Source organism: Populus alba, chromosome 13 (genome assembly GCF_005239225.2).
Source record: "Populus alba chromosome 13, ASM523922v2, whole genome shotgun sequence".
NCBI lineage: Eukaryota > Viridiplantae > Streptophyta > Magnoliopsida > Malpighiales > Salicaceae > Populus > Populus alba.
In genome coordinates this window covers 7,441,715-7,457,318 of record NC_133296.1, presented here as the reverse complement: position 1 = coordinate 7,457,318, position 15,604 = coordinate 7,441,715, and the positions used below count along the sequence as shown (strand labels likewise).

The window sequence follows — 15,604 nt, the reverse complement described above, 5'->3', positions numbered from 1 at the left end:
CCCCTTCTCTCTGCACTCCTGACGTTGACGTCACTTCTCTCCCTTTTCCCAATGAGCACGCTCGCCCTCATTTTCTTTTCTTTTCTATTTTCTTTTTTAATTTCAATTATAATACTCCTCCAATTGAATTAATAATGCTGAAATACCGTGTTTTTTCACAAATATATTCAATATATCTCAGAAAGTAATAGATCACTTTATAAATAATATATCATTTCATTAAGAAGTCGATAACATGATATAAGTTCTAATATTTCAGTGTATATTATTATAATTTTCATTATGATAAGGTTATTTTATCATGCTATAAAACTAAATTAATTTTTTATCGATGCAAGGAACAGCCAATATCCCTAAAAAAACATTATTTTTTTTCTTGCAAATTACATTTTTGTTTGTCAATTAATCTGTATTTTTACTTGTAATGTGATGAATACCGCAAACTTTCGTCATCTCGTGTATACAACAGTTAAAAAACATTCCTATATGAATAGAAATTATATATATAGGTATCCCATATAAAAGAAGTTAAAAGAAACAAATATAATTAATAAAACATTTCATAAAATATATGCTATAAAAAAATTATATATATATATATATAAACCAGATTAATGTGATAGATCACCCGAATTTAACCAGATTAATTACAAATCTAGATTTTTTGAGCATTTAAAAACCAGCCAAGTCAGGGCAGGCAAGGTTTTATATCGATGCTTGATTCTGATGCAACATTTACCTTAAATCTGAACAAATCTTGCCAGTTGCCACCCTAGGAGTTAAGGATAGAGATAGATAATGAAGGCAGCGATGTCAGGATTACAAAAGCTATTAGTTTACATAAATGGAGCAGCTTTATTCAGTGTACCAAGGAGAACGTCTATCAAAGCCAGGCTGCAAAAACTGCTACCCTTGATTCACTACAGCCACCCACACTGCTCCCCGTTTCTCAAATCACCTGTCGGAGTTTTTTATTTCCGCAATTAAAACTTTGTGCTTGCAAATGCAGCAGACGTTACACAGCACATTAATGCAGAAAACCCACAAAAATTTAGCACAAGTATGTGTTAATCTTTGGCCAGGACCACCTTTGGCTTTGTTTTGTGAATTCTTAGTGTCCTCTCAGTTATCTGCAGCAAAATATCCAGGCCTGGAGTTAGATAACGATGAACATTACATGGAAATATATATGATCATCTTTTTAAGTATGAATATGATAGAGATTAATGCTTTGAAATAATATTTTTTGAACTTTTTAAAATATTAACATATACGGTAATGTCAAACACCACCTAAGAAAAACCCACCTTGTGGAGAACGACAACTTGTGGAGAAGTCAGATGAGGCCATTGGAATGGATATCGACAGCTGCGTTGTAGAGAATGAGGTCTGGTTGGAACTATCATTCTCGAGGCCAGGCCAGGCGTCTCGGTTTTTTGGCCACTCGTCAAGGAAGGGTCGAAGAGACTGCCCGTCCTGTTTGACAGATTCCCTGGTGGTGAAATCACTACTGAAAAATGAATGCTGGGGATGATTGTTTTGCAACATCGAGTTTTCAGTTGATTTCTCTGTGGTGAATGATGAGACTCTGGACTGCATCAAAGACCATGCATTGTCCAGCTGTGAGTCTATCTGAAGACCCTTGTTGCTTCCTGAGGCTTCAGACAAGAAGCTATGCTCCCCACCTTCAGGCTTAAGTCCTTGAAGATACCTATTTTGGCATTAATATTACAAACTCAATAGAAATCTTCTTTTAATGTCCATTTTGAACCCAGAAAACAATTTCCTGAGAATAACTAAATCACGAAGAGAGTCAGCAATGCTGGTAGAAGAGGTGTCAATCACCTATGACAATATTGGTCTAGCTACAAGGCATTCAACATCTCACAAAAAAAAGAAAATCATATGTTCTTTGTACGGATAATAATAGAATTGCAACTGCAGTCCTGTTTCTTTAGCCACATCTTCGTCTAAATTCAGTGTGGGATTTAGATGATTGATTTGTTTTCAGGGGGACCCCTAATTAATGTGACACAATAAAATGAAAGGAGACCTTTCTTACACATGTCAGGAACCAGCCATGGGATGGTTCAGAAGGCTGGAAAGGCGGATAAGATTAGAAGGAAAACAACAGGAATTAGGAGCTAAACGAGTTTTAAGATCCAAATATGAATAGCAGCATGCTAAGATGTCATGACACCATTACATTCATCTCAATTTCAGGTATGCTCATATCCAGCAGCCAGACAATTTCAACAACTCAAAGTATTTACATCATTACATTGTGAGGCCCACTTTTGTAGCTTGACTAGCACAAAAGCTGCAAGTGAGTAAGCTATGGTCAACAAAGAGAAAAGCATGGGAGAAGCTCCATGGGGATGCATAGAATTGTGTTGTACTGAAGACGAACATGTCAACCACTTCCAGGTTGAAAAATGAAGTGGCTAATATACAAAGGGTTCAACATACAAATTGACAGTTGACAATAATAGTTTATTGTTTTTTTAGATTTAAAAAGAAAAATCTTTCAGATCAAAAGGGAAAATAGAGTAACAGAGAAAAAAACAAGAGAGACAGCACCTAGACATAAGAAAAAAGCTTATCACAAGGGGGGGGTAACGTGTTATTGGCAGATAGTAAAGAGAGTACATTCACAGATGTCTCCAAGAACACATATGCAGGATAAAATTGTAAAGTGCCCACCACACTTTTTCTCAGAAGATCCCAGGCAGCTAACCAGTCTAACATTAATTTCTGCAGAACCCAGAAGACCCCTTCTATCCTTTTACCCTTTGGACAGAAACTTGAGAGGGTTAATAAGATGCCAAAAATTTGCATGCTCAAGACAATTCAGGGTGCTTGTCAGAATTCCACAAAAAACTTAACAGCAAACACAGAAAGCCAAGAAACAGACCTAAAGCAAAGACTCTTGACACTCTGTAAAAAGCAGATTTTGACGGCTGTTCTTACAGACATCAGGGCCCAGAAGCCTGCACCTAGCTAAAATGAAAAGTTTATGTAGCACATCCACTACCTGGATCACAAGTCTTCCATACAATTCCTACCACGCAATTTATCAACGGGCCCAACATGCATTTTCTGTAAACAGTTAAGCAGATAAAGCTTTCCTAATTTCACAGGGAAACATGTCTGAATGCGAAAAAAGAACATAAAGCGCCTAGCAATGAAATCCACACGTATTGCATACTTACACACAGGATTGAATTACAAGCTCCAATCATTAAGCAGAAAGTCTGTTGTTTTGCATGAAGAGGTTAAAGGTTTTTTTATATAAAAAAAAAACATAAATAAAGACTGAGCCCTGTAGAACTATCTTCAGAACCACCCATATTTAGGTAGAAACTGACAACTCTCTATACTCTAAAAATTTCAAGCAATCCTTGTGCATAAAATATCTGCAAAATTACCAAGCTAACCCTTTGTCTCTCAGCCATCTTTTCATCTAGAGAGTGAAATCTACACCCAGTGATAAGCTGAAGACAATTTCTAAAGGCTGTCAGAGCTGTTGGATTATTTTTCGGAGATACAGAATGTAAAGTACCAAACCAAAGGAAGATGAAGACTGACAAACAAAAATACATTCCTTTCTGACAGTATTTCCTCTCCATCCCAGTGGACAACAGGATCCAGAAGTCGGAGCCCAACAGAAACATTAAATGTTTTTGAAACATTTCACCAACCAGATTACCATAATCCACAATCTACCTTCTAACAGGAAATGCAGTACGCATAAAAACCAAAATCTATATAGTAAAGCATATATTTGGATTAAATTCTTTTCATTTCCTAAATACCGATTACTCTAATGATATGAAAAACATGACCTTGCATGCTTGAATAAGCTCAGTGAATCATCTTTGTTATCTCATCTCAGAGTCTCTTATTCAATCTCCTGGTCTAAAAGCATCCAAAAAGGGCATAACCCATAAATAAAAGGTCAATGATACCTGTAATCTTTGGTTGGGATTCCGTAGGGAATGGAGTTCATATGATAATATGATTGGTTAGTTCCAGAAGCAGTGCCCTGGGGATTGCTATATGTGTGCAATGGAAGGTTCTGGAAGCTTCCAGTTCCACTGCTGCTTCCTGTAACAGTCAGTGATGTCACGGTGGACGATGACTGTGTCATGGTTTGTGATTCCACAGGCTTTCTTGAACGGTTGCGGCCACGGTGCATGTGGCGCTCACAGTACTTGGAGTCTGGGTAGGCATCTTTGGAGCACCTCCACTTCTTGCCGTCAGTCCTCCTGCATCGACCTGGTTCCGGATCCACCTTCTTGCCATAGAAAGTGCAATAGCTCACTACAGAATAATACTGAAAATGTTATCCAAATCCAAAACTAACAACTTCGTATCATCAATAAGACAAGCATGAGAGACACACAATGCCACATGTAATATAATATTGAACATTGTGAACAATGAGAACATGATAGTTCATTATATTAAGAATGGTAAAACCTTTACAACCAGCAGTGTCAGAAATTGGTATAAAAAAGTGATATGGCATTTCATAATCAATACAATAACCATATAACACGACTAAAGAAATACTGAAGAGAGAATCAAATCAGTTGAAAACATCTTCTGATGTCAACAATTAGAAAAATAATGGTGTCAAATGCCTTGAATGAATAAAGTATAAAATCCTTGGAGAAAGTAGCAGGGCCATGGCAAGAAAAGTTTATATTAATACAGTGTACAAAACCAGTAGAAGATTGGCATTAAAATTATTATTTCTTTAAGAAAATCTGCAGAATTAGAAAAATGACAAATCTTTTGCCCTTGAAAGCTGATATATTGATCAAATAAGTAGAAAGCCACAAAACCAACTGTGATTCAAAATAAATAAATTTCAGGTGCAAAAAGGGTGGTTTATGCTTTTTGGGAAGATTGAAAACAAGCAGTAAAACAAACAAAAAACAGAAGTTCAGGTAGATTTAAATTCAATAAAAAAGAAAAGCCCATCTTTGGAATTTTCACAATCCATATCTACCAGATCACAAGGAGGATACAAGAAGAAATTTATATTTATCAAAATAATACTTGATAATAAAGGAAATGCTTCTCCATGATAATCAAGAAAACAACATAACATATGTAAACTTGAAAGTGCTTATCCAAAAAAGAAAATGTATAAAATTGAAAAAACAAAAACAAAAAAAAAAAATGGAAAAGGAAAGGAGCTCTTAACTCAACACGACCCCCTGATCAAATCAAGAAAAATCCAATGAATACACTAAATCAGTAAACAATAAAAAGAAGTGAGAGTACACACAGATAAATGTAAATATGTGTGTGTAAGAATCTACAAAGCTGGCTTACTGGTGGGATGGTGGAAGAATCTATGAGAAATGGACTCAAAGCTCCTCTGAATAGGGAGCACAAGATCAGGTGGAACAGGCAGACCCGCCACCATGTACTTATAGATCAAAGCTTGATGTTCCAGTTCTTGCCACTGTGACACTGTAAATGGTGACCTCATTGTCATCACTCCTGTTCCCATTCCCCCAGCTGCCATCCCCGCTGCTCCACCACCCCCACCTTCAACCCCAACCCCTCCTGCACCACCACTATTCATATCCACCACCACCACCACCACTTCAATTTCTACAACCACTAGTACTGGCCACTAACAATATCGCTACTACTCTAGTACTTACTGCTGATTACTGAGTTTAGCAGAAACCAAAAGGAAACACGGGCAGTGAGTGACGGGGATGAGGAGAAACATGGGACACGGATCAAGCTGTGTCTGAACCATTTAGTAAACAAGTGACTCTGTGGGTGTACGTACGTGCACTACCGTATGAGTGAGTGTGGGTTGTTGTTGTGTTGGGAAAGGGGAGCAGTGTCTGTGAGGAGGGGATCCTTAGGGCCAAGTGTGGTCTGAATTTTAATGGGGAGGGGGAGGGGGCATAGGCCATTAATTGTAAAGCTAACTGGCTAATTATTAGAAGGTGATTTTGCTATAAGATGATGTTGTTCCATCTTCAAGCAAGCCTGTCTCTCATCAGATGTATTATTTACTGTTTAGTGGTTGGGGGGCATGGAGCTTTTGTAGCTTTTTCTCAAGTGTGTGTGTGTGTGCATATATAGAGCATGGAGCTACTTTGTAAGGTGTTGTCTAGTTTTTTTGTCTTGTAATTTTCTCTTCCTGTGAAAGTGATTGCCAACTGGAGAAAAGTATGAAACCCTGTCTGGTGCTTTGGGCAAGCTCTAGCCTAGAAATGGGGTGGTGACTGTATTTTCTGCTTTTCATTTTTCTTATTTCTTGGAGAAGTGATTTCCACTACTCCCCTTTCCCTGCCAGAACGTGGGTTTAATGGCTTTTGGACCCACAATAGGTTCAAGTGGTTGGCAACGCCTCGGTTTTTTCTTCTCTTTTTTTCATGGAGGAATGGTGTTTTGGGTCACCATGCATCACCCAAGTGGAGAGATGCTATGCTTCCTCTCCCTCCCTCCGTCAGTTCTTCAAGGGTGTTTAACAGTATGATAGTGGTTGCTTTTCAAATAGTTTTTTATGTCGAAATATATATCAATAATATTTTTTTATTTTTTAAAAAAATTTTTTTTTAACATCAGCACATCAAAACAATCCAAAAAATATAAACCAAAATCAATTTTAGCAAAAAAAAAAAATCAACAAACACAGGTTTAAACTCACTGTCAAACAATCTCTTCATCAACGGAAACCAAAATAACTATTTTAGATGATAATCCAATTACGTATGGCAATTTCTCGTTATATCAAATTTTATATTATTTTTGGCTATATAATTTAATTTGTTAGATTTTAAATTTATTTTTTAAAAAATTATCAGTTAAAATCTTATAAATATTAGAATTATTAAAAGTTTATATGTTTATTAATTTTAAAATTTATAAAATTAATTAAGATATATATAATTCAACCAAATATTCATATTAATATAAAATAAAATTATATTGTTCCTTCCAACAAGTCGAGAAGAAGACATTGCTATTTAACTTTAGGCCAAGGAATTCACCGTAACAGTAAAAACACTTAATTTGGCTCATCTTCCTCTGTTTCATGACTTGAAATTATAGTCATATAAAAAATTTTTAATTTATGTCAGGCTATCAGCGAGCTTTAACTTAATTCTTAGGTACTGTTTACTTTTGTATTTTTTAGAAAAAATTATTTACTTCAAATTAATTTATCTTAGTAATTTTAAATTATTTTAATGTACTGGTGTTAAACATAATTTTTTTTAAATAAAAAATATTATTTTGATGTATTTTCATACGAAAAAACATTTTAAAAAAACAACCACTACTATATTCTCAAACATCCTTTTATTAGTGCCCTCACTAATTCATTGATCCGTGTTATGCCATGAATCAAAACTTTTTTATATATTTGAAAAAATATAAAGTTGCTAGAAAGTAAAAAAATTGACGCATATTAAATAAAATACTTTCAAAATATCAAGTCACCAGTATCATACTTGGGAGAAGAAAAAAAACAGTTTATGGTGAACACAAGCCCACTACCAAAAGGAGTTTACCAAGATGGTTGTAATGTTCCTCTGAAATGTTGTTATAACAACAGTTAAAACAGTTTGCACTCATTGTTTGAGCAATAATCACAAAAGTCAACCAAATAAAATTTCATGAAATGAATATACCATACTTATATTTAAGCAACTAATTTAATTTAATTAAAAATCAAATTTTATTTTTTGGGGAAAAGCTAAATTTAATAAAAAACGACAAGAAAAAAGACCCTAATTATTTTTAAAATTAGTAAAAAATTCTATAGGAAGCAAATAAAAAACAATAACGGAGTCCGATCTCTAATTAAATCAAATGCCTAAGAATGAAACTGAGAAAAAAAAACATGAGTTTTAAAAAAATATAAATGTCTGGTTGAATCTTCTAAATTTGTGGTTAATCACCCAAATTCGAAACCTATTAAATCCTAGACATGGGCTAAATAAAAACAAAACTCAATTTAATGTTAAATGATGAAATCATAAAAAAAATATCAATTCAAAAACTTTGTCAAAGAAAAAAATAAAAAATAAAAGATGGAGGATGAAATCGTGAAAAAAAAAAAACAAATTTAAAAATGATCTAAAAAAATAAAATAGTAATCAAAAGAATGTGAATCAAATCTATCATATTAAAAAATTGAATAAGAATTAAATTGAAAATAAATTTCAATTCTATAAAATAAATTAAATAAAAAATATCAAATGAAATAATATAAACTAAATCTGAAGAAAAAATAAATTGAATGGTTCTTGTGAAATTTTGGAAAGTGAGGTGTGAAAATCAAGGACGAGAGAAACAATAAAGCGTCAAAATAGTGACAAACCAAAGGAAAATCCACCACATACGCCGCCTAGAGAGGTAAGCCCCGCCATGATGAATTGAAAAACAGCAAGGAATGCCATATTTTATTGCCACCAAAACATAATGAGGCATCTTATAGGCTAGTGCATTAAACACACACGCCAAACACCTTTTTCGTTTTTTATATTTATTAAAATATCAAATCTCCTCTAAAATTACAAGATAATCACACACAAAAAAATCCAAAATAAAAATACAAATAAGCCCTTGGATGCAAGGTAAGGAAATTTTGAATTTAATGGCAATAGTTATTTTTATGTGCTGTAGTGAAATTTCAAAAAAAAAAAAAACCTAACCCAAGTCAAATATTTTTTTTTCAAAAAAGCAATTAAGTAATTATACCGTGCAAAAAATAAAAATAGTTGCTCCCAATAAATCACAATGCCTAATGGACTTTGTGAAAAGAGAATAATAACCCTAAGTGCAAGGCTAATAGTTTTCTTCAAAAGGGCAAAAGCATAATTTTATTATTTTAATTTACAGTAAATCACATTTTGTGAACAATACTTTCTCCACGTGTTTTACATTTTTATTTTAATTTTCCTAAGAAATATTGAATTTGATCCTCTCTTATATAATAATAATAATAATATGTTAGGGTAAAAGTTTGAGACAAATTTCAGAATATGATATGCCCACCTAAATTTTAACACCTCAATTTTTAACCTTTATGATATAATAATAACTAGAAAGCTTGCTCGCGCTTTGTCATGGGTTGAGCCAATTTTTTTGTAATGTATAAAAAAATGCTTAAACATTGTAAGTGTATTTTAAAACAGAAAGATATTAATGACTTTACATATAAAAAAAAATGAAAAAAATAACGATTAACATCCCTAAAAATCAAAAAGTTGAAGGATGAAACAAAAAAAAATCAACGAATAAACAAAAGTCTAAAAAATAATAGGAAACCTGGGTGAGGTAACCAAAACTCACGAGCAGGATCATGCAAACAAGATAGTCTAATAGAAAGCAAAACAGGTGAAAAGACGAAGCTTAATTTAAAAAGAATCGATTTCTAAAGGACAAAATAAACAAAAAAGCAATCTAAAAAAAAAACTTGGGCCACCCTGCTAAACTTTCTCTCTAAATCATGAGATGAAGATAACCTGATTGAAAGTAAACCAAATAAAATAACGAAGTTCATTACTCAAAATGAACAACTTCGAATGATGTAATCGGTAAAACAAATGATGTAAACTCGTGTCAACTTTTCAAATCCATGACCCTAGTTAGTGACTAAACGAAAAGCCCCCCATCAACAAAGCCATTATTTTAAAACCTAGCTCGGCCCAAAAGGTTGACCCATGACCTAGATGACTTGGGGCTTAGGCTAATCTGAGTTTTAAAAGGGATTGGGGGATAATTGATCCAATGTAGAACAATTAAAAGACCCAATTTGACCTATGTCTTGGTTAACCTGAGCCAAATCCATTCAAAACCAGGTCAAAACATATTTATTATTTTCTTTTATTTTAATTTTTTTAAATGATGTCATTTTTACTTATTCATAAAATTAAAAAATATTTGGTTGACTGGAGTTAACTCGAGTACCTGCTCAACTCCAGAATTGGTACTTGTCTCGATCCTGTGTCGGGTCTAAAAACTATAAAAAAAAAACAACAGAGGCTAGATCCCAATAAATCAAATACAAAATAATGAAAAAATAGAATAAAATAGCAATTAAGAGAATAAGGACATCATATAAAAAAAAATTGAGAGGACAACCTAAAATTTTGAATGAAAAGGAAAAACATTAAAAAAAATCTCATTAAGAAAACAACATGTGAAAGGGCATAACCATGCTTCCTCCTTTAATCTCATTGAAAAACATGAATGTGTTATATTTTGAGTATATAAAGGAAATGATTGATTCACTGCTATGTTTACTTTAGTAATTAAACCCCATTTTTCATCTTCAATTCTACATATATTGTTTTTTTATATAAACTCCATACTCTGTTTCTTGAAGTTGATTAATGCTAAGCAAATTTATTTTCAATTATTGAACAAAGAGAACATTGAAGATGATAAGAACAATATTCTTCATAGTTTGGACTGCTGCCAATTCTTTTTCCATAACAAGAATTTTAGACTCGTCGTCAAACTTCACAAAATCTTAATAAGATTCATTTAAATTAGAGAAAACTTATTTATCTTGACTCATGTGATTGCTGCATCCAATTTTTAAATATCATAAATCTTGCATTATTTTTCTCATTCATATGACAAGCCATCAAATCTACCATTATTTCTATTCATATTTGTAATGTCCATACCTGCAATACTTGAAGCATTCAACCTTTGATTTATCCACCGGATTTTACTTCTAAAAAATTAAATGATTGTTGTCATATTCTTTTTTTATTATTATTTGAGGATTAGAATTAAGATTGATTATCTTTAAATTGTTGATGTGAAAATCTATCAATGTTGTTGTTTGTGCTCATTTCTCTTCCTCGTCCACCTCTTTGTTAGGTAGAAAGATAATACTCATAAAGCTTGTTTCTCATTGTCTTAATTATTCAACTTTTATTCATGAATTAGAGAGGAACTTTGCAAGTTTATAAAGGGAAAGTTCTTGAATATCCTTAGCTTTTTTTTATTGAACACATAACAAAATTGAATTTTAGCATCAATAATTGAAGAATTTTCTTAATAATAGTGATGTCCTTTATTTTATTACTATAAATTCACAGTTTGTTAATAACTGTTATTATTTATGAAAAATAGTATGTGGCTAACTTCTGAAATTCATTAGAAGCAATTTGAATAATATTTGAAATGTTTGAAGTTGTTTTCTCTTTGCTCTAATTGTTTCTTTGTACTTTTTTTTTCATTGAATTCTAAATATCTTTGAAGGTTTTCTTATAAAAAATGGTTTTCAAGATTTACCGGTCAATCGATTGAAAATTTTAATTTTTTATCTTAAAATATTTTCATTGTTGCATTTTTAGATAATGTATCTATTATTATTGATCTAGATGGTGGTTGAACTATTCCTTAAGAAATAATTTGTCGATGCTCCTTGAATTTTAAAAAATTCTCCGTGACCATGCTTTAATGATTTTAATGTCCATCAAAACATGAAGTGGTCAGTTGAACAAAGTTATTGGAAGCCATGTTTTTGTATTTATTGTGCTCTGATGTTGCTGCCTTATTTGTTGAAATTTTACTGCTACAAAATCAGATAAAATAATGGAGTGTTGTGTAGGGCCATGTCAGGATATGTTTTATTAAAATCTCACTATTTGTTAATTACCAGTGCTACAAAAATATGCAATTACCATTAGACTTGCAAATTGAATTGCCAACCACACTTTCAATTACATTTAATTTGATATATCCATATTGTATTATTTACAATTATATAATTTTTTTTTGAACAATTTTTACTTTATTATTTTTTTTTCTAGGTTCTTAGATAAAATTTATTTGTGGGATCAATTCTTTTCTTTTTTTATCTCGTATTTCCAGATTCTTACCTTTAATGTTTTAATTGAAAAAAATAGTTAAATAAACAAAATACAAAAAAAAAAAAAAAAAACATATGTGAATGGTACGTGAAGCAACGTTTATGCAGCATAGTAATAATAGTAATATCTGCTACTTCTTTTTCTCAACAAAAAAATCCTTTTAAATAAGAAAAAAAAATAGTAATAAACAAAGGGACAAATAAAAGATTCCTCAAAATCCTTTTTAATGTGTCCCCTCAACCACCTACTGCCACCCCTTTAGCTGACAGCAACCTCACATGATGGGCTGTATTGGGACTGGGTCCACCGGGCCCAAAAAAAAAAAAGAAAAAGACAACCTACCGACTGAGAAAACCTTTAATGGCCGATAAAACCACCCAGAAGCCACCGGATGCTTGCGAAAAGCAGGTGACATTGAAAAATAATGTTAAATAATATTTATGCAACTTTAGTAAGAATAGAATAATATTTTTAATTTAATTTTTATATATTTTATTTATATTTAAATTAAGACTAAATACATGATATCAGAATTGGTATTATATAAGTAAGTTTAATCTCAAACACAACTTTTGTGGATCCAACCTTGCAGTGAGTTAGCTAGGGTTTGCTGGGTTCTAACTTTAACAAATAAAAGACCCATGAAAGTTGTGGGTTTATAATTTTTTTTTTAAATTAATGTGGGCATCTAAATTAATTTGTGCGCATCTCGAATAATTTCATGAGTTTTGAAATTAATGATCATGTAAGTCTCCAGTGACCATGAGATTTATGAGACTCGAACTAGTGATCTTAAAGAGCAAATATAAAACCTGACTAATTAAGTTATATCATTTATATTATTATATATATATTAATTTTTTGAATATGGGGTTTTGTCTCACTGTTTGTATGGTGGTATTATTGGGCTAAATCTATTTATAAACCAAGGATGACTCATGTCTTGATTTTAGTACTTTTCTTTTCTTTTTATTGTTAAATATGTATTCAAATTAGTTCTCATGAACAGATGATAGGAGTAGCTCCCTACAGCCCTTCGCCCTTGAAAAGTCTGGCATACTTGGCATACGAAGTTTTTCCTCGAGAAAATACACTATAGTTTTTATTTTATATAATTTTTGTAAATTGATTTAAGCTGCTTTTGACTTTTGACTAAAAAAATGAAAAATACATTTGGTTAAAAATAACTTTTGATTTAAATAAGATTTATTATAAAATATAGTAAAAATTTTGAGCTTATGAATTTTTAACCAGTATGGCTTTCATTCCTTAAAGAAAAATCATTTTAAGTTATTTTTAGCAAATATATTTTAATTTAAGAGTATTTTAACTCACTTTTATCAAATAAACAACAATTTATAAATAAGAAGTTATATTTTAAAAATCATGCTAAACAAACTTCTCGTCCAATCGAATTAAAAATAAATGATTCATGTAAATTTTACTCGTCAAAACCCAGCAACTAATGCATCAACCATTGCAGTAGCCTCTTAGATCATCGTTTTGATACCATAATATTTGAGGTTTCTTCTCGAATGATCTTAAAGACTCATCCTTTTTACGTTAACCTGATACTTTAAGCTCATGTCTGCTGCAACTACAACAGCTGACTTTCATGTAACAAAATCGCATTAGAAAGAGAAGAATTTGCCAACCCATCTTAGAAATGGTTGCTGTTTTTGTTTGGGACATGTTTAGGGTGTCAAAGTCTTTAACTTACGAGTTTGACACAGAGAAAATTACAGGAGCATAGTCCCATGGAAATGCACAGACCATGCTCATGCATGGTTTTTCATCTTCATTGATTGGTCATACCTGCTGTTCATGATTTGGGTTTTTTTTTAACTGGTTTTTTCTTTGCTGATATTTGCTTTGTCTCTGCATTTTAATGCAAAAATTCCCACTAAATAAAGGCAAATGGAGATATCTCCAAAAATTCCCACTAAATAAATGATAGTATAGTATAAAATGGTTTCCATGTTGAGCAACTAATGTGTTAATGCAAAAGTAAAGCATGAATGGATGACTACTTTGCCTTCTTCTTCTTTTTTTTTCCTATATAGAACTTTACTTCTTGTGAAATATTTGACTTTTTTCTTTTCTTTTCTAGCATGGCCACTAGAATATATACTTCTCATCCAATCACAATTCACAGCTTACAAATTTCAAAACCTGTTTCAAAGAGTTCCTTTCTCACATTTATTTGTCATGTTAGCGCACAAGTCTTACAGAACCTCTTATCTGTAATGAGTGGTTTTAAACCAGCAAACGCATTCACTCAACAACCAGGTCAATAGCAGCTATACCCTCTCTTTTGCACAGGAAGCTTGGAGTCCCTCTCTTCATTCGAACCTGCTTTTGTTTAAGACTTTTGTATGCATGGAGTTTTATTAGCTTGCTTTGTACTAGGACGTTCATCAACATGCTATCCTTCTTTTGCTATTTTGAATATTTGTAGTTTTCTCTACCTTGCAGCATACACTATGGACACTTCTTTTTTGCTTTCGACTTATGAATGCATCTGCTTCGCCCATCATCTTCTTCTAGACGTATCATAGCTTATTCGTTTACGTAATGAAAGATAGCGAGTGGCATAGTACGGGCAACCTAAGATTTCATCTTTGGCTACTACACGTTTGAGTTCCCTTATTAATTTCATGTTCTTAAGCAACCTTTGGTGGATGTCTTTATATTCTGGTTGTTGTGGTTGACTCTGTGGTTCTAGCTGCTACATTTATACGTCGAAAGCATGCTTTTTACAATATAAGTTCCTCGACTACCAGGTTGGATGGGAGTTGGACAGTTCGTTCAAGGAGATTCTGATATGGAATGCTCAAACCCCTTTTTTGAGTTTTGTATTTGTGTTCTATAAACTCTCTAAAATTCCGAGCACATAAGAGTTTCAGCGCCCAGATTTGATATTTTCACCCTTCGAAGGTCGCTCCTGATCATAAAGAAAAGCTCGAGGATGCTATTGGCTAATTATGGAATTAAAGAAGGTGATATCCCATTGAATCTATATGTTAATGCTATATATATGAATTCCTTTATTCAATTAGACATTAGTGTGTTTTTCAAAGTGAATTTTAATTTTAAATATATTAAAATAATATTTTTTAAAAAAATTATTTTTGATATTATAACATCAAAATAATCTAAAATATTAAAAACATATTAATTTAAAGTAAAAAATTTTTAAAATATTTTCAAAAAAACTTTCAAAATACAATAGACAACCACCGGCAGTCAATCCACACAACAGATTTTAATCGGGTATCAAGTATCAACTATTCCCAGCTTCATGCTGGTTGAACTGCGCGCGCATTAATGGTAATTCCCAGCTTCTATGGAATGGTTGTTTGAAAAGGTGGGAAGCTGAACTCAAAAGCAGCTAGATTTCTGCTACATTCTTACAAAAGTGTCTGTACTTTGATTTTAACATTGATGCAATCCGGTAGAGAGTTTAAATGTTTTGGTTTCTGTTAAATTGTTATGAGCTTTAACCAGACAATTTCTTACCAGATCTAAATTTATGTTCAAAGTGTCCCTTTAGATGTTCGTTGTAATTAATTGTTGCCATGAAAACAGAGTTTCTACGAATGCAAGATCTTAATGGGAACTTGCCCTTTCTCACATGTGTAATCATAACGCATTCTTTAAGGTTTGTGATGGGGACGAAAAGTTTAGGTAAAAGAAACTGCATCGCTGCATTGTGGGTTTTATAC

The 15,604-nt window shown here is 32.3% G+C and overlaps 1 protein-coding gene across 1 annotated transcript; it reads right to left on the bottom strand.

The window, feature by feature from the left end:
* Positions 1–734: 734 nt before the first annotated feature.
* Positions 735–6,374, bottom strand: LOC118053556 (growth-regulating factor 3). The gene is made up of 4 exons (XM_035064865.2): positions 5,347–6,374; positions 3,969–4,323; positions 1,308–1,711; positions 735–1,130 (listed from the first exon to the last, which is right to left on the bottom strand). The coding sequence occupies exons 1-4, from the start codon at positions 5,600–5,602 to the stop codon at positions 1,123–1,125; spliced, it is 1,023 nt and encodes a 340-aa protein (XP_034920756.1). The 5' UTR covers positions 5,603–6,374; the 3' UTR covers positions 735–1,122.
* Positions 6,375–15,604: the final 9,230 nt, after the last annotated feature.